General features: G+C 43.3%; 1 protein-coding gene across 4 annotated transcripts in view; it reads right to left on the reverse strand.

Annotated features, from left to right (window-relative positions):
* Window positions 1-19,698, reverse strand: part of KIF27 (kinesin family member 27) — a 342,610-nt gene that overhangs the window by 253,312 nt on the left and 69,600 nt on the right. For all 4 annotated transcript variants that reach the window (XM_029616875.1, XM_029616884.1, XM_029616868.1 and 1 more), the window contains exon 5: window positions 4,996-5,139. In XM_029616875.1, the coding sequence (XP_029472735.1) occupies window positions 4,996-5,139 (144 nt within the window). The remainder of the gene's footprint in view (window positions 1-4,995; window positions 5,140-19,698) is intronic.

Below are 19,698 nucleotides of genomic sequence, written 5' to 3' on the forward strand. Positions count from 1 at the left end.
TATCCAAATTGCTTTGAGCATCTAAACAACACTGTCACAAACGGAGAGAGAGTGAGGACTGAATTCCTATCAGATGGCAAGCTTCACAGATAGCAAGGCACTTGGACCTATTTATCCCTGGTGCCTAGCTCTCCTGAACTTCAGCTGTAGGCAGCCTCCAGTGCGCACACCAATACCACCTGGGCGTACACGCACACCCCTCCAGGATGCATGCAAATATGCGCTCAAGTTTAGGTTGCAGTCTTATGAGCACAAGTACCAGCACAAATACGTGCTCCAGTCTAGGTCGCAGCTTTACGCGCTCAAGTACCTGCGCAAATATGCACTCAAGTCTAGGTTGCAGGTATACATTCTCAAATCTAGGCCATGGTCTTACTCGCCCAGGTCCCAGCACATGTAACCGCCACACGGTGAGAATGTGCGCACGCCTACGCACATGAGAAAAGAACCGCCGCAGTGGCCTACCACATGCTAAGCAAAGCCTGCCTGCACTTTCAGCATGTTTAGGCCCGGATCCATTTAACATCCGGCACCGAAAATCATCGGCCTGAAGAGCTTCTCAACAGCTCAGGCCTCTTTACTGGCCAAGAATCCATGGAGACTGGGGCCAAGAGCCAGCATCTCACGAAACACACTTTGTGCATAAGCAAATTAAAACCAACAGAAGACCTCTACTCCTCCTCAGTGCAAGTGCCTCTTTGCACCTCTGCGGGACAGGGAACTGCCAGCGATAGTTGAGGAGGGAATTCCCCTGCCTCTCCTGCCGACGCTGCCAGGGAATTGAAAATGGCCACTATTTCTACGCTAATGGGGAAAGCCTCAGTAATAGACCCCGTCATCAGGGAGGCTTGTTCTACAGGGGCAGTCATGCTTGACACAGACCCTCTGAATGTCATGCCACTTTTGCTGCACGTGCACTCTGTTCCTCCCTGCACCCGCGGTTCTACCAGCACCTCAACGGCAAGCAGGGGAACAGACCCTTAGCGCCACAGAGCCAATACATGGTCTCCTCTGCAGGCAGCAGAAGCTCTTAAACATGTAGTAGATCCTTTCTGAGAAGATGTGTAAGGGGAACGGGCTCCTACCTCTTGTGCCAGGAGCCCAGGAGTGTGATAGTTAATGGGCGACATACAGGATATGGATAGCTTTGTGCAGCACACACATTGCACATAGCACCTTTTTTTCCTCATCATCCTGAGCCAATCTCTGTATTATTCCCAGGCTGAAAGAGATACAAGCAGCATACATTACACATTGGATGTGATCTATTATGAGTACTGGGAGCAACAGCAGTGGAGGAGCCCTGGCAACCTCATACAGCAGTCAAGGTAACTAACTTATACTGCAAAGACTTCCTACACTTGTATATAGAGGGAGCTAGTCCAAAGTGAGAAGCTCATGTTTATGTCTGCTCGCCCTCTTTTTCCTTTTGTTTTAAAATTTGGAAGAGAGACTGATGGGGCTCTCAGTGCTTCCATAGTTCTTTTAGCCATACTGCCTCCTCTGTGGAGGCTTATCTGCCACATAACTTTTTTGTTAATACAGGTGTGCCTTGGGCTTGAAAAGGTTGGAAACACTGGTATCTATAGTTATTAGGATACGTTTTACCAGGGTGTGAGATCAGGTAAACACTGAGATCAATCTCTACTTTCTTGGGAAAGTTATAAAAGGCCCTATATTGGATTATGGTGGAAGGCAATTGTCATCTAGAGTTATTGCTCTTATAGGATAGTTGTCTGTTCTTTACTTATTTTTATTAATAGTGTAATTTGATTGTACTTAATTTAATGATTTTCTATCATTATTTATTTATTTTTCTATACCGATATTCGATTTGACATATCACACCGGTTTACATACAACAGGATGTCTAAGATCAGCCTTATGACATGATACAGTATAACAGATTAACTGCGTACATATAACTTGCTTTACGTAATAACTTTTCTAACAGTAATATGTTCTGGTATAACTTACAATGTACAGTGGCAGAGAGGGGAACTGGCAGTGCCAGGGGAGGGGGTAGCAGAAATTAACTATCTGGAGGGAATGCTTTCCGAAAGAGCCAGGTTTTGAGATTCTTTCGGAAGGACGGCATCGAGGGGTCAGTTCTGAGAGAAGCCAGAAGGTTGTTCCAGATGTGGGGACCTGCTATAGATGCAGCGCGTTCTCTTGTGGAGACTCGATGCACTTCCTTAATGGAGGGAGTAGTGAATAAACCTGTGTTGGTTGAGCGGAGATTCCTGGTAGGGTTGCAGGGATACAGAGGACCCTGTAACCATCTAGCTTTATCATTATGGATTGCTTTGTGGATGAGCATGAGGATTTTGTATTGAGATCTGAAAGGCACGGGTAGCCAGTGGAGTTGTTTGAGTGTGGGCGTGATGTGATCCATTTTTTTTTGGTATTTGTTAGTGATCGCGCAGCTGCATTCTGAAGGAGCTGGAGGGGCTTGAGGGTGGCTGCGGGTAGGCCTGTTAGGAGGGCGTTGCAATAATCTAACTTGATGAAGAGGAGGGATTGTAGTACTGTCCGGTAGTCCGGGGGGTGTGGTAGGGGTTGGAGTTTCTTCAGGATTTGTAGTTTGTAGAATCCTTCTTTTATCAGTGTCTTGATAAGATATTTAAAGTTTAGTTCCCTGTCCATGGTGACTCCGAGGTCTCTAACCGTTGTGAGCGTATTGTATTTGGACAGTGTTGTGGGGTCAGTGTTGGGTGTTGATGTTTTTCTGGAGAGGTGAAGAATTTCCGTTTTGTTCTGGATGAGTGTTAGTGCCATTTGGGTGAGGATAGATGTTATTTCCGTCAGGTAATATTCCCATCGGTTTAGAGTATTATTGATGTTATCTCTGATGGGAAGCAGGATCTGAACGTCATCGGCGTATAGGAAATAGGTGAGACCTGTTTTGTCTAAGTAGTTGCATAATGGCAGCATTTAGACGTTGAAGAGGGTAGGGGATAGGGATAAGCCTTGTGGGACTCCCTGTGAGAGGGGAATTCGTTCTGATGTTGTACTTTCATGGGTTACCTTAAAGAATCTGTTGGTGAGGAATGACTGAAACCATTGGAGAATGGTGCCCTTGATGCCAATGATTTATTGATTATTACTGATTTATTGATGTTACAATGACTTCATTTTTTGTTAGTAGAGCTGTTGGATTATATAATCTAAAATTTGTTTTTAAACTGTATGTTATGTATACAAGTCAACTTAAATTGTATTGTTCCATGCTTTGAGCGTCTCTGGTGAAAGTGGTATGCCACAAATATTGTTAAAAAAATTAAATAGTAAACCTACCTGTGATTGAGGTGATGATGGTTATCAGTGTGACTATTAATTCCAAGGAGACTAATCCAACCCTTAATTTGGTCAGTGATAGCATGGAGGTCAACAACAGCTCACCCAGTGACAATTGAGGAGTCACTACAGAGTTAAGAAATCTAATGCAAATGTCTAAGCATTCAGGAAGCATCTTTTAAACATCTCCATGACCAATTTATCCACTTCAGATTGGGACATCTAATGCAACATGATTTGTTTGGGCTTAACAGAGAACTGGGCATCCACAAAGGCTATGCTCAGGGAAACCTCCAAGGTTTCCCTGGGATGATATTTGGGAGGCTAGTGTAGACTAGCCTTGAATCAGGAGACTGGGTAATTCTCCAGGTGTGATTGATTAGAGTGTAAAACACTTCAACCAAAACCAAGGCTTCAGACCCATATGCTAATGGAGATTGCTGAGATGCCAATAGTTAAAACTGAGGCTCAATGCTTCCTCACTTCAGCTCGTGAACTGACCTTCAAGCCCCTATGACAAATGATTCAAGTGGAGGAAATGAGACTTATTCCTGGCTCTGGGATCTATCCTCAGACCAAAGAATCAAAGTGGTTGTAGACCAGTTCTTCAAGGTTTGGCAACCAGTGCAATTGTGATTGCTTCTTGGTTACTTCACTTGGTCTTCAAAGTCAGCTTTAACCTGAACTTGATTACACCAGTCAAGCAGGTTGGAGCCTCTCTCGCTAGGCTTGAGCCATTCCTGGCAACATGTTGGCACAGAAGTCACATGCTGAAATTTATAGCCTTTCACCAAACACTTGTACCTCTCCTTGTGACAATTGCTCTGTAATGGGCATCTTTTGGTAACACTTTAGCATGAAGCTGCTGACTTATTTCTCAGCAATGATCTGGAAAATTGTCAACATGAAATCAAAGTAAATACAATTCCTGCTGCAAGCACTGAATGTAGGTCAGCAAAGACAAACATGCAACAATTAATTAAAAAAAAAGAACTTTGAAAGGTGATGAAAAACCTAACTGGAAATACTAACAAGAAAAAAATAAGCAAAATTTAACTGAAAATGAGTTGCAACAAAATGCTAAAATATTAACAGAGTAAAACTTACGGAAATCCTAAAATCGTGGCAACAGCAGGGGTGGGGCATCCTCCTCTTACAGAGCAATAGATTCAGTGATGTACAAGAAACCCCTGCATATGCTGTAAAGCAGGGCTTCCCAAACATGTTCTAGTGATCCCACAATTAGTCAGTTTTAGAATATTCATAATAAATATGCATGAGACAAACCTGCATACACTGGAGACCCAGTATGCATACATTTATCTCATGCATATTCATTGTAGATAAATCTATATTTAAAAAACTGTTTATTAAGGCAAGAAAACACAATAAATAATTTTAAAAACTCAACTGGCTGTGGAGTCACTAGGCCAGGTTTAATAAATCCTGCTCTAAAGTTTTCCAAGGTCTAGGAATCTTCTAATTCTATATAATGATTCAGGTTACATGACCCATCAGTGTGGCTCATTATAAATCGGAGAACTCTATTTCTCCTGTGTAGCTGGAGGATAATAATCTGTTAGTTTTAAGAATACATTCTAATATGATTGATTACATCATGCATGAAGATATGTCATTTTCAACTCACTTCTTTGAAACTGTATGGTAAAGAGAGCAAAGATGAATATAAATATATACCTGTAATGTGTGCATTTGTTCTGCCTCTTTAAGTGATAGCAACTGCTCTTGGTTCTCCTGGATCAGTGCCTGGATTTGCTCCTGTAAATTCTTCTGCTCTTGCTCCTTCTGACTGAATACTTCTTCATCTGAAGCTAGAGCATCCTTAAAACAATACATGAAGCTTCAGTCAGAAAGGAACTGACAGCACTGAACAATACTAAATGGAGAGAAGCAGAACTAGCAAAGAATATAAATTCCAAACAAATGTATCTTATATGTTTCTTCACCACCGATGAGGGCTTCATTTTTCAACTTTTACTAAATGCAAAACCCCAGAGATAAAAGAGTCCATGCAATAAAGCAATCTCAGCAGATCTTGCTTCAGTGACACCCTACTTGCTCCAGAGGCACATCTAAGGTCTGGTTCTCAAGATACCCATAATAAATACGACTCTGAGATCTGCATATACTGGTTCTCCAAAATATGCAACTCTACCTCATGCATATTCATTGTGGCTATCTAGAAAACCAAATGATTCTCTAGGACTTGGGTGGGAAACAGGGCCTTGACTTATCAAATATCTGCAACCATAAAGGCAAATTTTAAAAGCATTACACACACAAAACTTAGCATATATGCATGTAAATAACCATATGTGTGTATTTCATATTTTATAAAAGCCACAAGTTACTCCTGGGGGAATTCTGCACAAAAAAATTTAAAATTCTGCGCACAAAAACGTAAAGATTTTGCCTACTTTATATTGGTCAAAATAACACATTATACATGACAGTCTAAGTAGTTAATTTAAAATGTAATACAGAAAAAACTTTACTTAATGATGCAGAGTTTTAGAAAATTCTGCTCAAAATATTTTAGAAGTTCACTATAAGAGATTCTCTTCCACCCTCTCTCCTACTCCCCTGGTCTGTATTCTTTCACTTTACCCTCTTAGGCCCCGATTCCTCTACCTGCCACTATCTCTCCCCTCTTCCTCTAGGCTCAATCCCTTCTACTCTATTCTCCTCTCCCAGAGTTTGACCCCTTCCTCAGTACTGCCCCTCACACAGACTCCCTCTATCTCCCTCTTTTTCATACACACACACATACAGGCTCTCTCTCTCTAGTGCACATACACACCCTCATATAGGCTCTCTCTCTCTTGCACACTAACCCACATAGGCTCCCTTTCTCTCTCACACATACACCCTCACATAGGCTACCTATGTCTCTCTCTCTCTCATACCTCTGCACACTGGCTCCCTCTCTTGCTCATACCCCCTTAAACATAGGCTCCCTTTCTCTCTCATACACACACATCCCTTCACACAGGCTATCTTTCTTACACATACACATATCCTCATACAGGCTCCCTCTCTCACAAACAAGCATTCTCACATACACACAATCCCTTTTCTCACACACCAGCTCTCAGTCTCTCACACATATACATACTCCTTCACTATCTCCTCACATAGGCTCCCATTCTCTGGCACACACACCCATGCACCCTCACACATGTTCTCTTATTTACCCCCCAGGCTCGCAGTTTTACACACACACAGACTCACTCTGACTGGCAATTGGAGCGGGCAGATGATGCGAAATGAGCGCACACTGGAGGAATTAAACACTTCAGTTGCTGGAATAATATAAGTATGACTTGGTATTTGTCTATTTAAAGTTGGGAATATGGCTTCTTAATTTGTGGTGAAATATGTTTATTTGTATTGATCTTTTAGAAATGCTGAGTTTGGATATGCGTAGAGAAGTCCGATTTGGAAATTTAAGAAGATTGATATTGCATATTTGCAAAAGCACCTTTATGTGAGTGCAAGCAAGTTAATTTTCCCTTAAGGTTAAAGTATAAAGTATCGGAAGTTGAGTTTACTTGAATGCATTGTATAATTATATATTTGATTTACATCAATTTACTATCTCTTTATTTGAATGTTTGTAGTGTGGACTTTTGTGTCTACCTGGTGACGCACATTGTTACCTTTGAAAATGCCCAGACAGGTAAAGACGCTGGGGCAGATTTTATAAATCTGCGCACGCGCGAACAAGAGTACGCGGGATTTTAATAGATACGCACGTAGCCGTGCATATCCATTAAAATCCGGGGTCGGCGCGCGCAAGGCTGCCCAAAATCGGCAGCCTGCCTCCGTTCCCTCCGAGCGGCCTCGGAGGGAACTTTCCTTCCACCCCCCCGCACCTTCCCTTCCCCTACCTAACCCACCCCCCCGGCCCTATCTAAACCCCCCCCCTACCTTTGTCGGCAAAGTTACGCCTGCTAGAAGCAGGCGTAACTTTGCGTGCACCGGGCCGGCTGCCACGCTCCATGTTCCAGTCCGGGGGCTAGTCCGGAGGCCGCAGCCACGCCCCCGGAATGCCCCCGGGCAGAAACCACACCCGTGGCGCCGCCCCCGAAACGCCGCGTCACTCGCGACACGTCCCCGAAACGGCGCGTCACTCCCGGCACGCCCCTGACACGCCCCTCCATGCAAGCCCCGGGACTTACGCGTGTCCCGGGGCTTGCGCGCGCCGCCAAGCCTATGCAAAATAGGCTCGGCACGCGCAGGGGGGGTTTGGGGTAGGTTTTCGGTGGGTACGCGCGTATCCCTTTGAAAATCTACCCCAGTGTGAAGAGTATCACCTGAAGAAGCCCTTACGAGTGAAACGAGGGACCTTGTTGGTTCTTCTTATGTAACTATTTTTAATATGCCAATTGTAGGGAGTAGCTAACTGGGAGGTTGCATTTTTGCAAGTATTTTAGAACATAATGGGCCGGATTTTCAGAGGATTTACGTGTGTAGGGCCTATTTTCAAAAGGCCTGGCAACACTCGAAAGTCCCGGGGCTTGCAAAAAACGGACGGGGCGTGGGCGGGCCATTGCCTCTGTGTTGGAGGATCACGTGCCGGCAGGCTGCCGGCGCCTGCCTCCAGTCAGGCGCAAAAGGTTTGACAAAGTTCAGGGGGGATTATAGTAGGGCTGGGAGGGGAAAGGATAGGGGAAGGGGTGGGAATGTTAGATTAGGGGGAAGGGAAGGCAGCGCGGCTCGGCATGTGCAAGGTGCACAATTGTGCACCCCCTTGCGTGTGCCGACCCCTGATTTTATAACTTGCGCGCGTTGGCGCGCACAAGTTATAAAATCGGGCATACATGTGTGCGCGCTGGGCAGCGCACGCACATGTACACCCGCGCGCTGCTTTGAAAATCTACCCCAATGTGTGTAAGTATGGATGCGTATGCATGTGAAATGTGATTGTGATTTTTTTTTTAAGTTGCATGAGAGATAGGTGTTTTGGCTTGTTGATGGGGTAACAATGTACATTTGATGTATGTGGGTGCTTTACAATTATGTCGATGTTTTGTAATAATGTAGATTGAAAAAAAGGTATTAAAATTGAAGGATTTTGTACTAATCTTTTATAATAAATATCTTATGACCTATTGGGTTAATTGTTTATGACCTCTGTTATTGTGGGATAGTATTAACGTGTAGGTCTACATAAGTGTGCATATTGTGTAGCAAACATATGCATATTTTACAATGTGTACCCATGTGAAGCGCACATTATAAAATGCTATACCAAAATTGTGTGCACCCATAAACACATCTATATGGGCGTTGGCGTGCATGTTTCAAAACTATCCTCCCTATGATCAAAGAATTCAGCATGATTGAATAACAGTCTCATATGACCTCCAAGCTGGCAGATTGCCTTCAACTCTCTCCTCAATCCTTTCAACCCATGCTGCTTTCTGCCTTTTATTACCAATTTTCCTTCTTTTCATCTGTCTCCTATCTCCCAATTATTTCCTTCTATTTATTGTTTCCTTTCCCTCCTCTGTTTATGTCCTGTCTCATTCTCTCTCCATAACTTGTCTTTCTTCCCAGTATTTATCTCTGTCCTTCCACATCCTATATATATTTATTAAATATATAATCTGTCTTTGTGTAGAAGAAATGCTTAAGGCGGAGATCAACAAATAAAATAACACAGAAAAATTAAAAGAGACAAAAATACATGCTATCTAGGAAAAGGTATGAGGCAGGGTTGGCCTTTATCTCCTTTACTTTTTGCCTTAGTAATGAAACCACTGGCTGAGAAAATTAGGAGCAATCCCAATATTAAAGGTAGTAGAGTAGGAATAAAGGATTTTAAAGTATCTTTGCTTGCAGACGATATTATGTTCAACCTCTAATCCAATTATTACATTACCTTTACTGGTTAGACAGCTTCACAATTATGGGAAAGTCTCCAGCTTTTTGGATTTATATGACAAAATCAGAGACTATAGGGCTGATGTAATAAAACCCATGCTAAAATTAGAGTTAAATTTTAGCGCAGATTTTACTTAACGCATGTGTTAAAAACAGGAGTCCCTACAGGGTGAAGTAAGCTAATGGGATGCAAATTAAACAGGAGATAAAAATGCGCACTAAATGAAAAATGTGCACTAAAATGTGAGCTAAACTGAAAATCTGCACTAATGTAGAAAAGTGCTTTAAAACAGGTATAAAGAGGTAAGTGCTTGAAATGACCAAAATGACCTTGCATGCGAGATTGGCAATCGGCATCCTGTCTTTGGCACAATCTCACATGTAAGACCATTTGGACAAGCCATGCAAAGTGAAATCAAAGGGTAAGCTCTCTAAGGAAGATACCTACAGCTGACCAGTAGGCACTTGGTGCTGTGCATATCAAATGGCTTTAATTGCCTGTTCCAAAGAGCTTAGCCTTTGATTTCACTTGGCAAAATGGCCTTGCATGCGAGATTGGCACTGGGCATCCCAATTTGGGCATAATCTTGCATGCAAGCCCATTTTGGTCACTCTCCTTCCAAATTAAATTGCTTGTCTCCATACCCCTGGTTTAATGCACTTAAGTGGATTTTGAGGTTAACTCTTTGGTTTGAGGTGGAGTAAAAGTTAACTCACATTTCTGGTGGCCATGATATTCCATTGCTGTGCCCATGTGGTAGTGCCTTTCTACCAGACCAGACGCAGCAACAGAATAACTTTAGCTATCACAAATGTGAATTTATTCCACCTCAGACCAAAGAAGGCAAAAGCTCTCTGGGGCTTGCACCTTCAGCTGAACAAAACATAAGCTCTCTTGGGAAGGCACATCCAGCTGAAAGGTATGCCCTTGGTATTGAGCATCCTGACTCTGAAGTGCTGTTCAGCTATAGGTGCCTGCCCAAGAGAGCTTACATTGGAAATGTAAATCCTCCTGAGTCTCAGGTAGAGTACCATACTGGCCACAACAATAGACAACATTTGCCACCAAAAATGTGAATTAGCTCCACTTCAGACAGAATTAAATTGCCAATGTAAGCTCTCTAAGGCAGGCACCAGTCATAGATTTTCTTTGTTTTCCTGAACAGCCGGACAACACATGCACCTGACGTGCATGTGCACTAGTGCTCACCTACACAACCTATGCTTTGTTCATCTAGCTGTAGGTATGGTCCCCAAAGAGCTTATTCTTTTATTTTACTTGCCATTCACTTTAAAATAGCCTTGAATCAGAGAATGTGCACACAAGTTTGGATGCACAGCAAAATCTTACATGAAATACCAATTTGGCAAGATATGGCACATAAAAGGGGCAAGCACCTTCATCTGAACAGTATGCACTTTGGCGCTGTGCATCTGACTTTGGCATTTGGCACTGTGCATCTGACTTTGGCATCCTGTTCAGCTTTAGGTGCCCCCCACCAAGAGAGTTTATGCTTTGATAAGACAGCTGTAGTTACCCACTCCAGAGAGCTTATGCTTTGATTTTACTGCTAAAAGAGTCTTGGATGCAAGAATTTGCTTTTTGGAGTGGGCACTCAACTAGATGAACATAAGCTCCCTGAAGTGGGCATCTACAGTTAAACAATACATCCAAAGTTGGATGCTCAGCTGCCCTCCCCAAGAGCTCTGGAAATTAAACTCCTGGGTCCGAGGTGGAGTAAACTCATATTTCTGGTAGCCAAAGTTATTCTATTGCTATGCTCAGTGTGGTAGAAGCAGCTAGAAACTATCACACTGGGCACAGCAATCAGTATTATATGGCAACCAAATGCGAGTTAACCCAGGAGTTAAATGTGCTGTAAGATGCCTGCCCTTAACACACCTTCCTGCATTGTTGAGGAATAGCTAATGCCTTCTTTTACATGGGATTTGCATGCACCTGCGCTAATCTTAGTTTGGGTTTTTACACCTGTTTTAGCATGCATATTTTAGGGAGTAAAACCCCTGTTACATACCAGAGTTAACTTACTCCTGAAAAATGCATACTAAAAAACTGAGCTAAAGTTAGCACCCCATATTACATCTGCCCCTATGAATATTAATCTGCCTTAAACTTGTGTTGAGAATTTTCAATTAAATTTTCCTTTTCATTGTACAAAATCTTATTTAAGTTATTTGGGGTGAATATTTCAGTGAATATTAACAAGTTGATTTTTTGGAATTATTCTCTAGTTTTAGATGAGATGGCTAAAGATCTTCAAATCTGAGGGTGGTTTAGTTTTTCCTGATTTGGTTGGGTGGCTAGCATTAAAATGAATCTGTTATCTAGATCAATGGTTCTCACCCTTTTTCCCATCATGACACACCTGACAGATGATGCTCACATGCGTGACACATTGCACACTACATTTAACAGCTATACTAAAAAAAAGAAATCCTAGATATTTTATTGTTGAAAATGAAGCAGAAGAAAGGTAACATTCTATAATTTCAATAACTGCTTATAAAATATCATTATAAAATATTTTTTGTCACAAAAATTGTAATCTTTGCTTACTGCATTAGTGAGAAACTGGGGACTGATATGCATATGCAGTTCACAATTTTTCAATATAGACAAACTGTCATGCATTTCACTGTCAACCTCAGAAAGTTCTGACTTCTTCTGGGGTTTATACAAAGCTGAGTTAGGAAATTCCCCCTTTCAACTCACCATTCAAAAAATATATTCAAATTCTGATACCCCTCAATAATAGTATTTCAAAATCCCTTCCCTGCCAGCCACTTTGTGAAATAACATGAAAACCTGCTAAAAAAAACCATTTAGAAATTATATAGCATACCAGCCATACCATAAGAGTGTTAACACCCAGGACTTGAAAGGCAACAGCCTTATCTATGAAAAAGCAAAACTGCAAATATAGAACACAGTACACTTACTATTAGAAATACAAAGCAAGCCAGACTGCTCTACATTCCTACACAGAATCTCTACATCCTAGTCAGCAGAATCCCTCACCTCTGTCAAACATCAGAATGCAGATTGACCCTTATCTAATACAGAACAAAAGACCATAAATTATAAACAAACATACAGAGAAAAACTGAGAAAAGCAGCAATAGGGAATGATGATGGGGAATTTTAAGTACCAGCCACTTACTCTGCACTCTCCTCAAGCAGCCAACACATGTGGGTGTTATAGAAAGCAAAGGCTTGCTCTGTCAAATTTTTTATGACACACCTTCCAACCCTTGGTGACACACTGGTTGAGAATCACTGATCTAGATTATGCTATTTCAGACCCTTCCTATCTCACTATGTGAAGTGACTTTTAGAATGTTGCAAAATAAGGTGTTTGTATACATCTTAAAATGTAGGCCTCCCTGAGTATCTAGGAAAGTTTTATACCAGACCAGATGTATTCCACACATTTAAAAAGGTAGAAGGAAGTCCACACGACTGCCCGCATGGTTAAAAAGTGAGGTGAGAGAGGCTATTATAGCCCAAAGAACAGCTTTCAAAAGATGGAAAAGGGATACAAATGAAGAAAACTGGAAACAGCATAAATACTGACAGGTTAAATGCAAAATATTGATATGGAAGGTAAAGACAGAATTTGAAAAGAAGCTAGATGTGGAAGTAAAAACTCATACAGGTAGATTTTTAAATAGCTGCACGTGTAAAAAATGGGGGCTACGTGTGTGGCTGAGCCTTGTGCGCGTTGGACGCATTTTCAAAGGGGCCCGGCCACGCACCTAACCCCCGTTACGCGCAGAACTGCCGGGCCTCTTTGAAGGGGTGGGCCGGGACAGCACCATTCTTCGCTCTGCTGGCACACGCAACTTACTTCAGGTTGGGCACTGAAGTAAGTATTGGAAAAAAAAAAAAGGAAACAGGTAGGGTTTAGGGGGGTGGGGAAGAGAGGGGAAGGTGAAGGGAGGTTAGATAGTGGGGTAGGCAAGTTTCCTCCCAGTCCGCTCCTTAATTGGAGCGGACTGGGAGGAAACATACATCTTTGAAAAACATACATCTTTGAAAAAGTATTTCTTAGATATTCTAAAGTTTGAGGAAGGGAAAATCCCCTGAATGAATAAGATGTATTTCCTTCCTGTCTCTGTTAAAGAGACAAATTTTGGTAATCTTCCTGAGTTATTTGAGAATTTAACCCAATTTTTGGAAAATTCAAAAGATGAAATACTGGAATGGGCTACTCTTTTACTTTCATTCATTTCTGATAGGGTGATGAGTAAAGTTATGAAAAGGTATTTTAAGAGTATTAATAGTATTTTCCACGGTCAAGAGATTCATATATACCCAGATTTTGCCAGGCCAACACAGGAAAGGAGAAGGGATTTTTTTACCATTGAAATCCAAATTACAACATTAGGTTTTTCTTTTGTGTTAAGATACCCATGTAAGTGTATCATTCGCTCCACCAATGAATGCTTTGGGCCAGATTTTAAATGCCCTGTGTGCGTAAATCTGGCTGGATTTATGCGTGCAGGGCCCTCGCGCGCCAGCGCGCACAGCCCCAGGGCTTCATAAAAGGGGCGTGTCCGGGGTCAGGGGGCGGTTCGGGGCAGGACTAGGGGGCGTGGCGCCAGCCCGGGGGTGTGGTTGAGGCCTCCGGACCAGCCCCTGGGTCGAGTGATGGCGTGCCAGCGGGCTGCTGGTGCGCGCTGATTTACGTCTGCTTTCAGCAGGCGTAAATCTGCCAACAAAAGGTAGGGGGGTTTAGATAGGGGAAGGGAGGGGAAGGTGCGGGGGGGTGGAAAGAAAGTTCCCTCCGAGGCCGCTCCGAAATCGGAGCGGCCTCGGAGGGAACAGGCAGCGTGCGCCGACCCCGGATTTTATAAGATACGCGTGGCTACGCGCGTATCTTATAAAATCCAGCGTACTTTTGTTCGCGCCTGGTGCGCGAACAAAAGTACGCACTCGCGCAAATTTATAAAATCTGCCTCTTTGTGTTTTTCCTTCCAGAACAGCTCAAATCACTGATTAATTCTAGGAGTGTTAGTATGATAATTCCTAGTAATCCCTAAGTCAAAGATGCATGATATAATATGAAGGTATTGTCGTCACATGTTAAGCCAATTTCCTTTTAGGTTTTTGATTAGACTCCCATAAAATTTGGGTCCCAGTTTATAGTTTTTCTATTTAGAAAATGTATATCGTATGTTAATTTCCTCTAATATATAAATATAATAGGTAACTCGTGAAATGTCATTTTCATTTACATATGGTAAGGTATATCTTACTTGTATATGTTAAAAACTAATAAAAAAAAATAAAAAGTTGGGTCACATGGCAGCAGCTGTATTTGTGGTACCACACCCACATCTTCACATGCATCGCCTTCAATGGGGACTAAAAGCTCAGAGTTTTCAATACAAACAGCCGGTGTCCCATCAATTTATACTGGCTCCCTCAATGACCTCGGATATAGATTGATGGCTCTCAACCGGAGTTCTGCAGATGGGAGCTCCGTTTTGATCGCAGGATTATCAAATCACTATGACAACAGATGCATCCACTCGCGGCTAGGGTGCACATGTACTGCACCTGAAAAATCAGAGTTGAGGGCTATAAGGAATGCAATCTACACCTTCGCTTGTATCTTCACTGGGAAAAGAGTAATGGTCTACACGGACAACCAAGTAGCCATGTTTTACATAAACAAAGAAGGAGGATCGGGTTCGCGGACTCTTTGCAAGGAAACAGTGCTGTCTCTAGAATGGGCGTTGAACCATTCCATCCAGCTACAAGCAACATGTCTTCCAGCAATAAGATACACAGAAGTTGACAGGCTCAGCAGGGTTTTCCACCCCCCACGAGTAGGAATTGAACCAAAAAGTAGCAAAAGCCCCATTCAGGAAAAGGGGAACGCCCTACATAGACCTCTTTGCAATGGAAGCCAAAACAAAACTACCGTTTTTCTGCTCCATCTATCCAGCAACCACGGAATAGCTCAATATGTATTTCTACTTCCATGGTCAGACAACCTGTTACACGCTTACCCACCGATACCTATGTTAGGAAGGGTAGTTCAGAAGTGCATAGTAGACAAATCAGATCTCATTCTCATTGCACCAGCATGGCCCAGACAACCATGCCTACCTCATACATTTGACAATTCAAACACCGATACAATTAGGAAAATGGGATGATCTTATATCACAGGAAGGGGGTATGCTACTTCACCTCCTACATTCCTATCTGCATCTGACAGCATGGAGAGTGAAAGAAAGGCCTTAAGTCATCTCTCTCTTCCAGCAGATATTGAACATATTCTTATTTCCGCTAGAAAACCATCTACACGGAAAAACCATGCAGGAAAATGAAGCAGATACTCCAGCTGGTGTAAAGCTACAGTGGTTGATCCGCTTCATAGTTCTCCACAATAGGTCTCATCTCAGCTTATATCACATGGCTGCTCCCCTTCTAAAAGGAACAGCCCATGTATGTAACCTTCTTACCTTCATTTTATATTTGGTTTGTCATTTTAATTCATTGTAAACCGTTTTGTTCAATATTTTATTGCAAAAACAGTATATAAATAATTTTACATAAATATTCAATATATCCAGTTACTGTTTTCCAGTGGACTATCGATATCATCCATTCAAGTACAGTTGAGTGCTATAGCAGCATACCAACTTTCCTTGAATGGGAAAACCATATCTACACATCTGTTATATCTCGTTTCATGCATGGAGCAATAAGACTTCGCCCTCTGGTCACAAAACCAGCGGTTCCTTGGGACATTAACATAGTTTTGGAAAAACGTATGCACCCACAATTTGAACCGTTACACTGAACCTTAATGAAATTTCTGACATGGAAATTATTATTTCTAATAGCTATCACATCAGCAAGAAGAGTCAGTGAATTACAAGCCTTAGTACACTATTCTCCATACCTACAGTTTTACCATGATACGGTCACCTTAAGAACCAACCCAGCATTTCTCCCTAAAATAGTCTCGGCATTCCATTTGAACCAGACATTCACCTTACGCACTATTTGTTCCGAAGCCACATGCTATGGAAAGAGAAAAAACCCTGCACACCTTGGACTGTAAAAGAGCTTTGGCTTACTAGTTTCAAAGGACTCAGTTTCCGAATTGTAGTTCTCAACTGTTTGTTTCTTTCAACCCGAATGCGCCAAGTTTGCCAGTCTCTAAGCAAACGTTAGCAACTTGGTTGTTCCAGTGTATTAACTTCTGTTACTTGACGAATAACGATAAGCTTCCAGATGGCGTGAAAGCACATCAAATCTGAGCCATGGCAACTTCCATTGCTCACCAGAAAAATGTACTAATTTTAGATATCTGCATAGTAGCCACATGGTCCTCGTTGCACACCTTCACATCACAATCAGATGAAGCAGTGGGAAGCAATACCAAAACTTAAGCTGTCCACAAACTTCATTAATTCCTTCGCACACAGTCGTCAATTTATACATGACTAAGAACAATCGGAAGGAACGGTGTGCTCTAGAATTCACAGCTGGGGACTCCCAGAGAGCATGGCAAATTTGCTTACCCAAAAGGGTTTTTTCCATAGATAGCAGGATGAATTAGCCATGCGTCCCCACCTTCCTCCCTGGACAGCTTATACTCTAACTGTCTGTATCCTATTCTTTCTTTCTCCGTTTGCTGCACGCTTAAGCTTTCTTTAACTGAACATGGGAGGGGAATCACTCGGGAACAGCTGTGCAGGTGCACAGAATACATCTCTTTATTCTTTGAGAGGATTCTTCGTCGGTCTGCCCGCGAGGACGATCCCATAGAGAGTATGGCTAATTTATCCTGCTATCTATGGAAAACACCGTTTACGGTAAGAAAACTTGCTTTTTCTATGACTTTCTGCCACATTTTCTTGATCTCTGATTGCATCTTTGGTATTTGAGGATTTTTTTCTCTCTACATATGTTTCACAGAATAGTCACTTGCTGTTCTTGTGTTTTTCTCCTTTACCACAATGTCTGAATTTTCTTGCATCAAGCTTTTTGTCAATTGAAAAAGGAATGACTCATATGATCACAACTTCTTCATTCTCTACATTTCTTTCAGTGTCCTGTTCCTAGTGCTTTTCTGGTACTGTGATGTTGTTATAGTGTAAATACAATTTCCGGTGGATTAGCCATGCCACTTTGTTATTCCTTTTTTATATACAGGTTTTCTGATGTGACACCCACGACAAGATGTAGAACTGTTTCCAATTCTGTTTTGCAGAATCTACATTTAACTGTATTGCCATTTCATCTGCAGTCCACTGTCCTGTAATGCAATTATTATTCTCTCAACTTTTAGGGTTTAAGTTTGTCACTCCTTAACTATTCCTGTGTCAAGTTTTGATCCATGTGGGGCTGCTGAAGTAACTCTGTATTTGCAACTGTATTTATGCTTTTGCCTATTGTTTTTCCTTGTTTGCTGATCGGATTATTTAAAGAATTTGTTCTTTTGTTTTGAAAATTCTATTTTTTTTCTCATATACGGGCCGATACAGTACAGTGTGCTCCGCATTTGGATGCGCGTTTTCGACGTGCTAGCTTTACCCCTTATTCAGTAAGGGGTAATAGCGTGCCGAAAACGTGCGTCCAACCCCTCCCCTCCCCCGAAACTAATAGGGCCATCAACATGCAAATGCATGTTGATGGCCCTATTAGTTATTCCCGCGCAATTCAGTAAGTAAAATGTGCAGCCAAGCCGCACATTTTACTTTCATAAATTAGTGCCTACCGAAAGGTAGGCGTTAATTTCTGCCGGCACTGGGAAAGTGCACAGAAAAGCAGTAAAAACTGCTTTTCTGTATGTCCTCCGACTTAATATCATGGCGATATTAAGTCGGAGGTCCCAAAAGTTAAAAATAATTTAAAAATTTTAAAAAAAATTTAAAATTGGCTCACGGGTTGAAAACTGGAAGCTCAGTTTTGCTGCCATCCGGTTTCCGAATCCGTGGCTGTCAGCGGGTTTGAAAACCGACGCCGGCAAAATTGAACGTCGGCTGTCAAACTCGCTGACAGCCGACGCTTCTGTCAAAAAAGAGGCTCTAGGGACGCACTAGTGTCCCTTAAGCCTCTTTTTACGCGGGCTCTAATTTGAATATTTTTTTTACTGAATTGCGCGCACAGGAGAGTGGCCACTCACCCGCTCTCCCGCAAATTTTACTGTATCGGCTTGTTAGTGATAGATAACATAAGAACATGCCATACTGGGTCAGACCAAGGGTCCATCAAGCCCAGCATCCAACAGTGGCCAATCCAGGCTATAAGTACCTGGCAAATACCCAAAAGCTCAGTATATCCCAAGCTACTGATGCTAGTAATAGCAGTGGCTATTTTCTAAGTCAACTTGGTTAATAGCGGGTAATGGACTTGTCCACCAAGAACTTATCCAAACCTTTTTAAACCCAGCTACACTAAGGGCCGGATTTTAAAAAGCCTATGGGGTGGATTTTAAGAGCCCTGCTCGCGTAAATCCACCTGGATTTACGCGAGCAGGGCCCTGCGCGCCGGTGCGCCTATGTTCAATAGGCCTACCGGCGCGCGCAGAGCCCCGGGACTCGCGTAAGTCCCGGGATTTTCCGAGGGGGGCATGTCGGGGGCGGGGCCGAGCGGCGCGCCGTTTTCGGGGCGGGGTGTGGCGTTTTGGGGGCGGGCCCGGGGGCGTGGTTTCGGCCAGGGGCGGTCCGGGGGCATGGCCGCGCCCTCCGGAACCGCCCCTGGGTTGCATCTAGGCGCGCCAGCGGCCTGCTGGTGCGCGGGGATTTGCTTCTCCCTCCAGGAGGCGTAAATCCCCCAACAAAGGTAGGGGGGGGTTTAGACAGGGCCAGGGGGGTGGGTTAGGTAGAGGAAGGGAGGGGAAGGTGAGGGGAGGACGATAGCGAATTCCCTCCGAGGGAACGGCGGCAGGCTGCGCGGCTCGGCGCGCGCCGGCTACACGGAATAGGCAGCCTTGCGCGCGCCGATCCAGGATTTTAGCGGCTACGCGCGTATCTACTAAAATCCCGCGTACTTTTGTTTGCGCCTGGAGCGCCAACAAAAGTACACGAACGCGCCGTTTTTGAAAATCTACCCCTATGCGCGTAAATCGGGTTACGCACGCCGAGCCTATTTTAGAAAGGCCAGGCGATGCACATAAAGCCCCAGGATGCTAAGTCCCGGGGCTTTGGGAAAGGGGGGGGCGGGGTGGGGCCAGAGGCCTCCGGCACAGTGGCCATTTGCTGCTGTGTCAGAGGATTGTGTGCCGGCCAGGTGCAGCAGGTTAAACAATTTTTTGGGGGGGCCTAGATTAGGGATAGGGGGTGGGTTGGTTAGGGGAAAGGAGGTTAGGGTAAGGGGTTGGGAAGTTCCCTCCCAGCTGCTCCAAAATCGGAGCAGCCTGGGAGGGAACGGGTGAAGGCCGAGAGTGTCTGTCTGCATGCGCAGGGTGCACAATTGTGCACCCCCTTGTACTCGCCGCCCCC

Source organism: Rhinatrema bivittatum, chromosome 1, assembly GCF_901001135.1.
Source record: "Rhinatrema bivittatum chromosome 1, aRhiBiv1.1, whole genome shotgun sequence".
NCBI lineage: Eukaryota > Metazoa > Chordata > Amphibia > Gymnophiona > Rhinatrematidae > Rhinatrema > Rhinatrema bivittatum.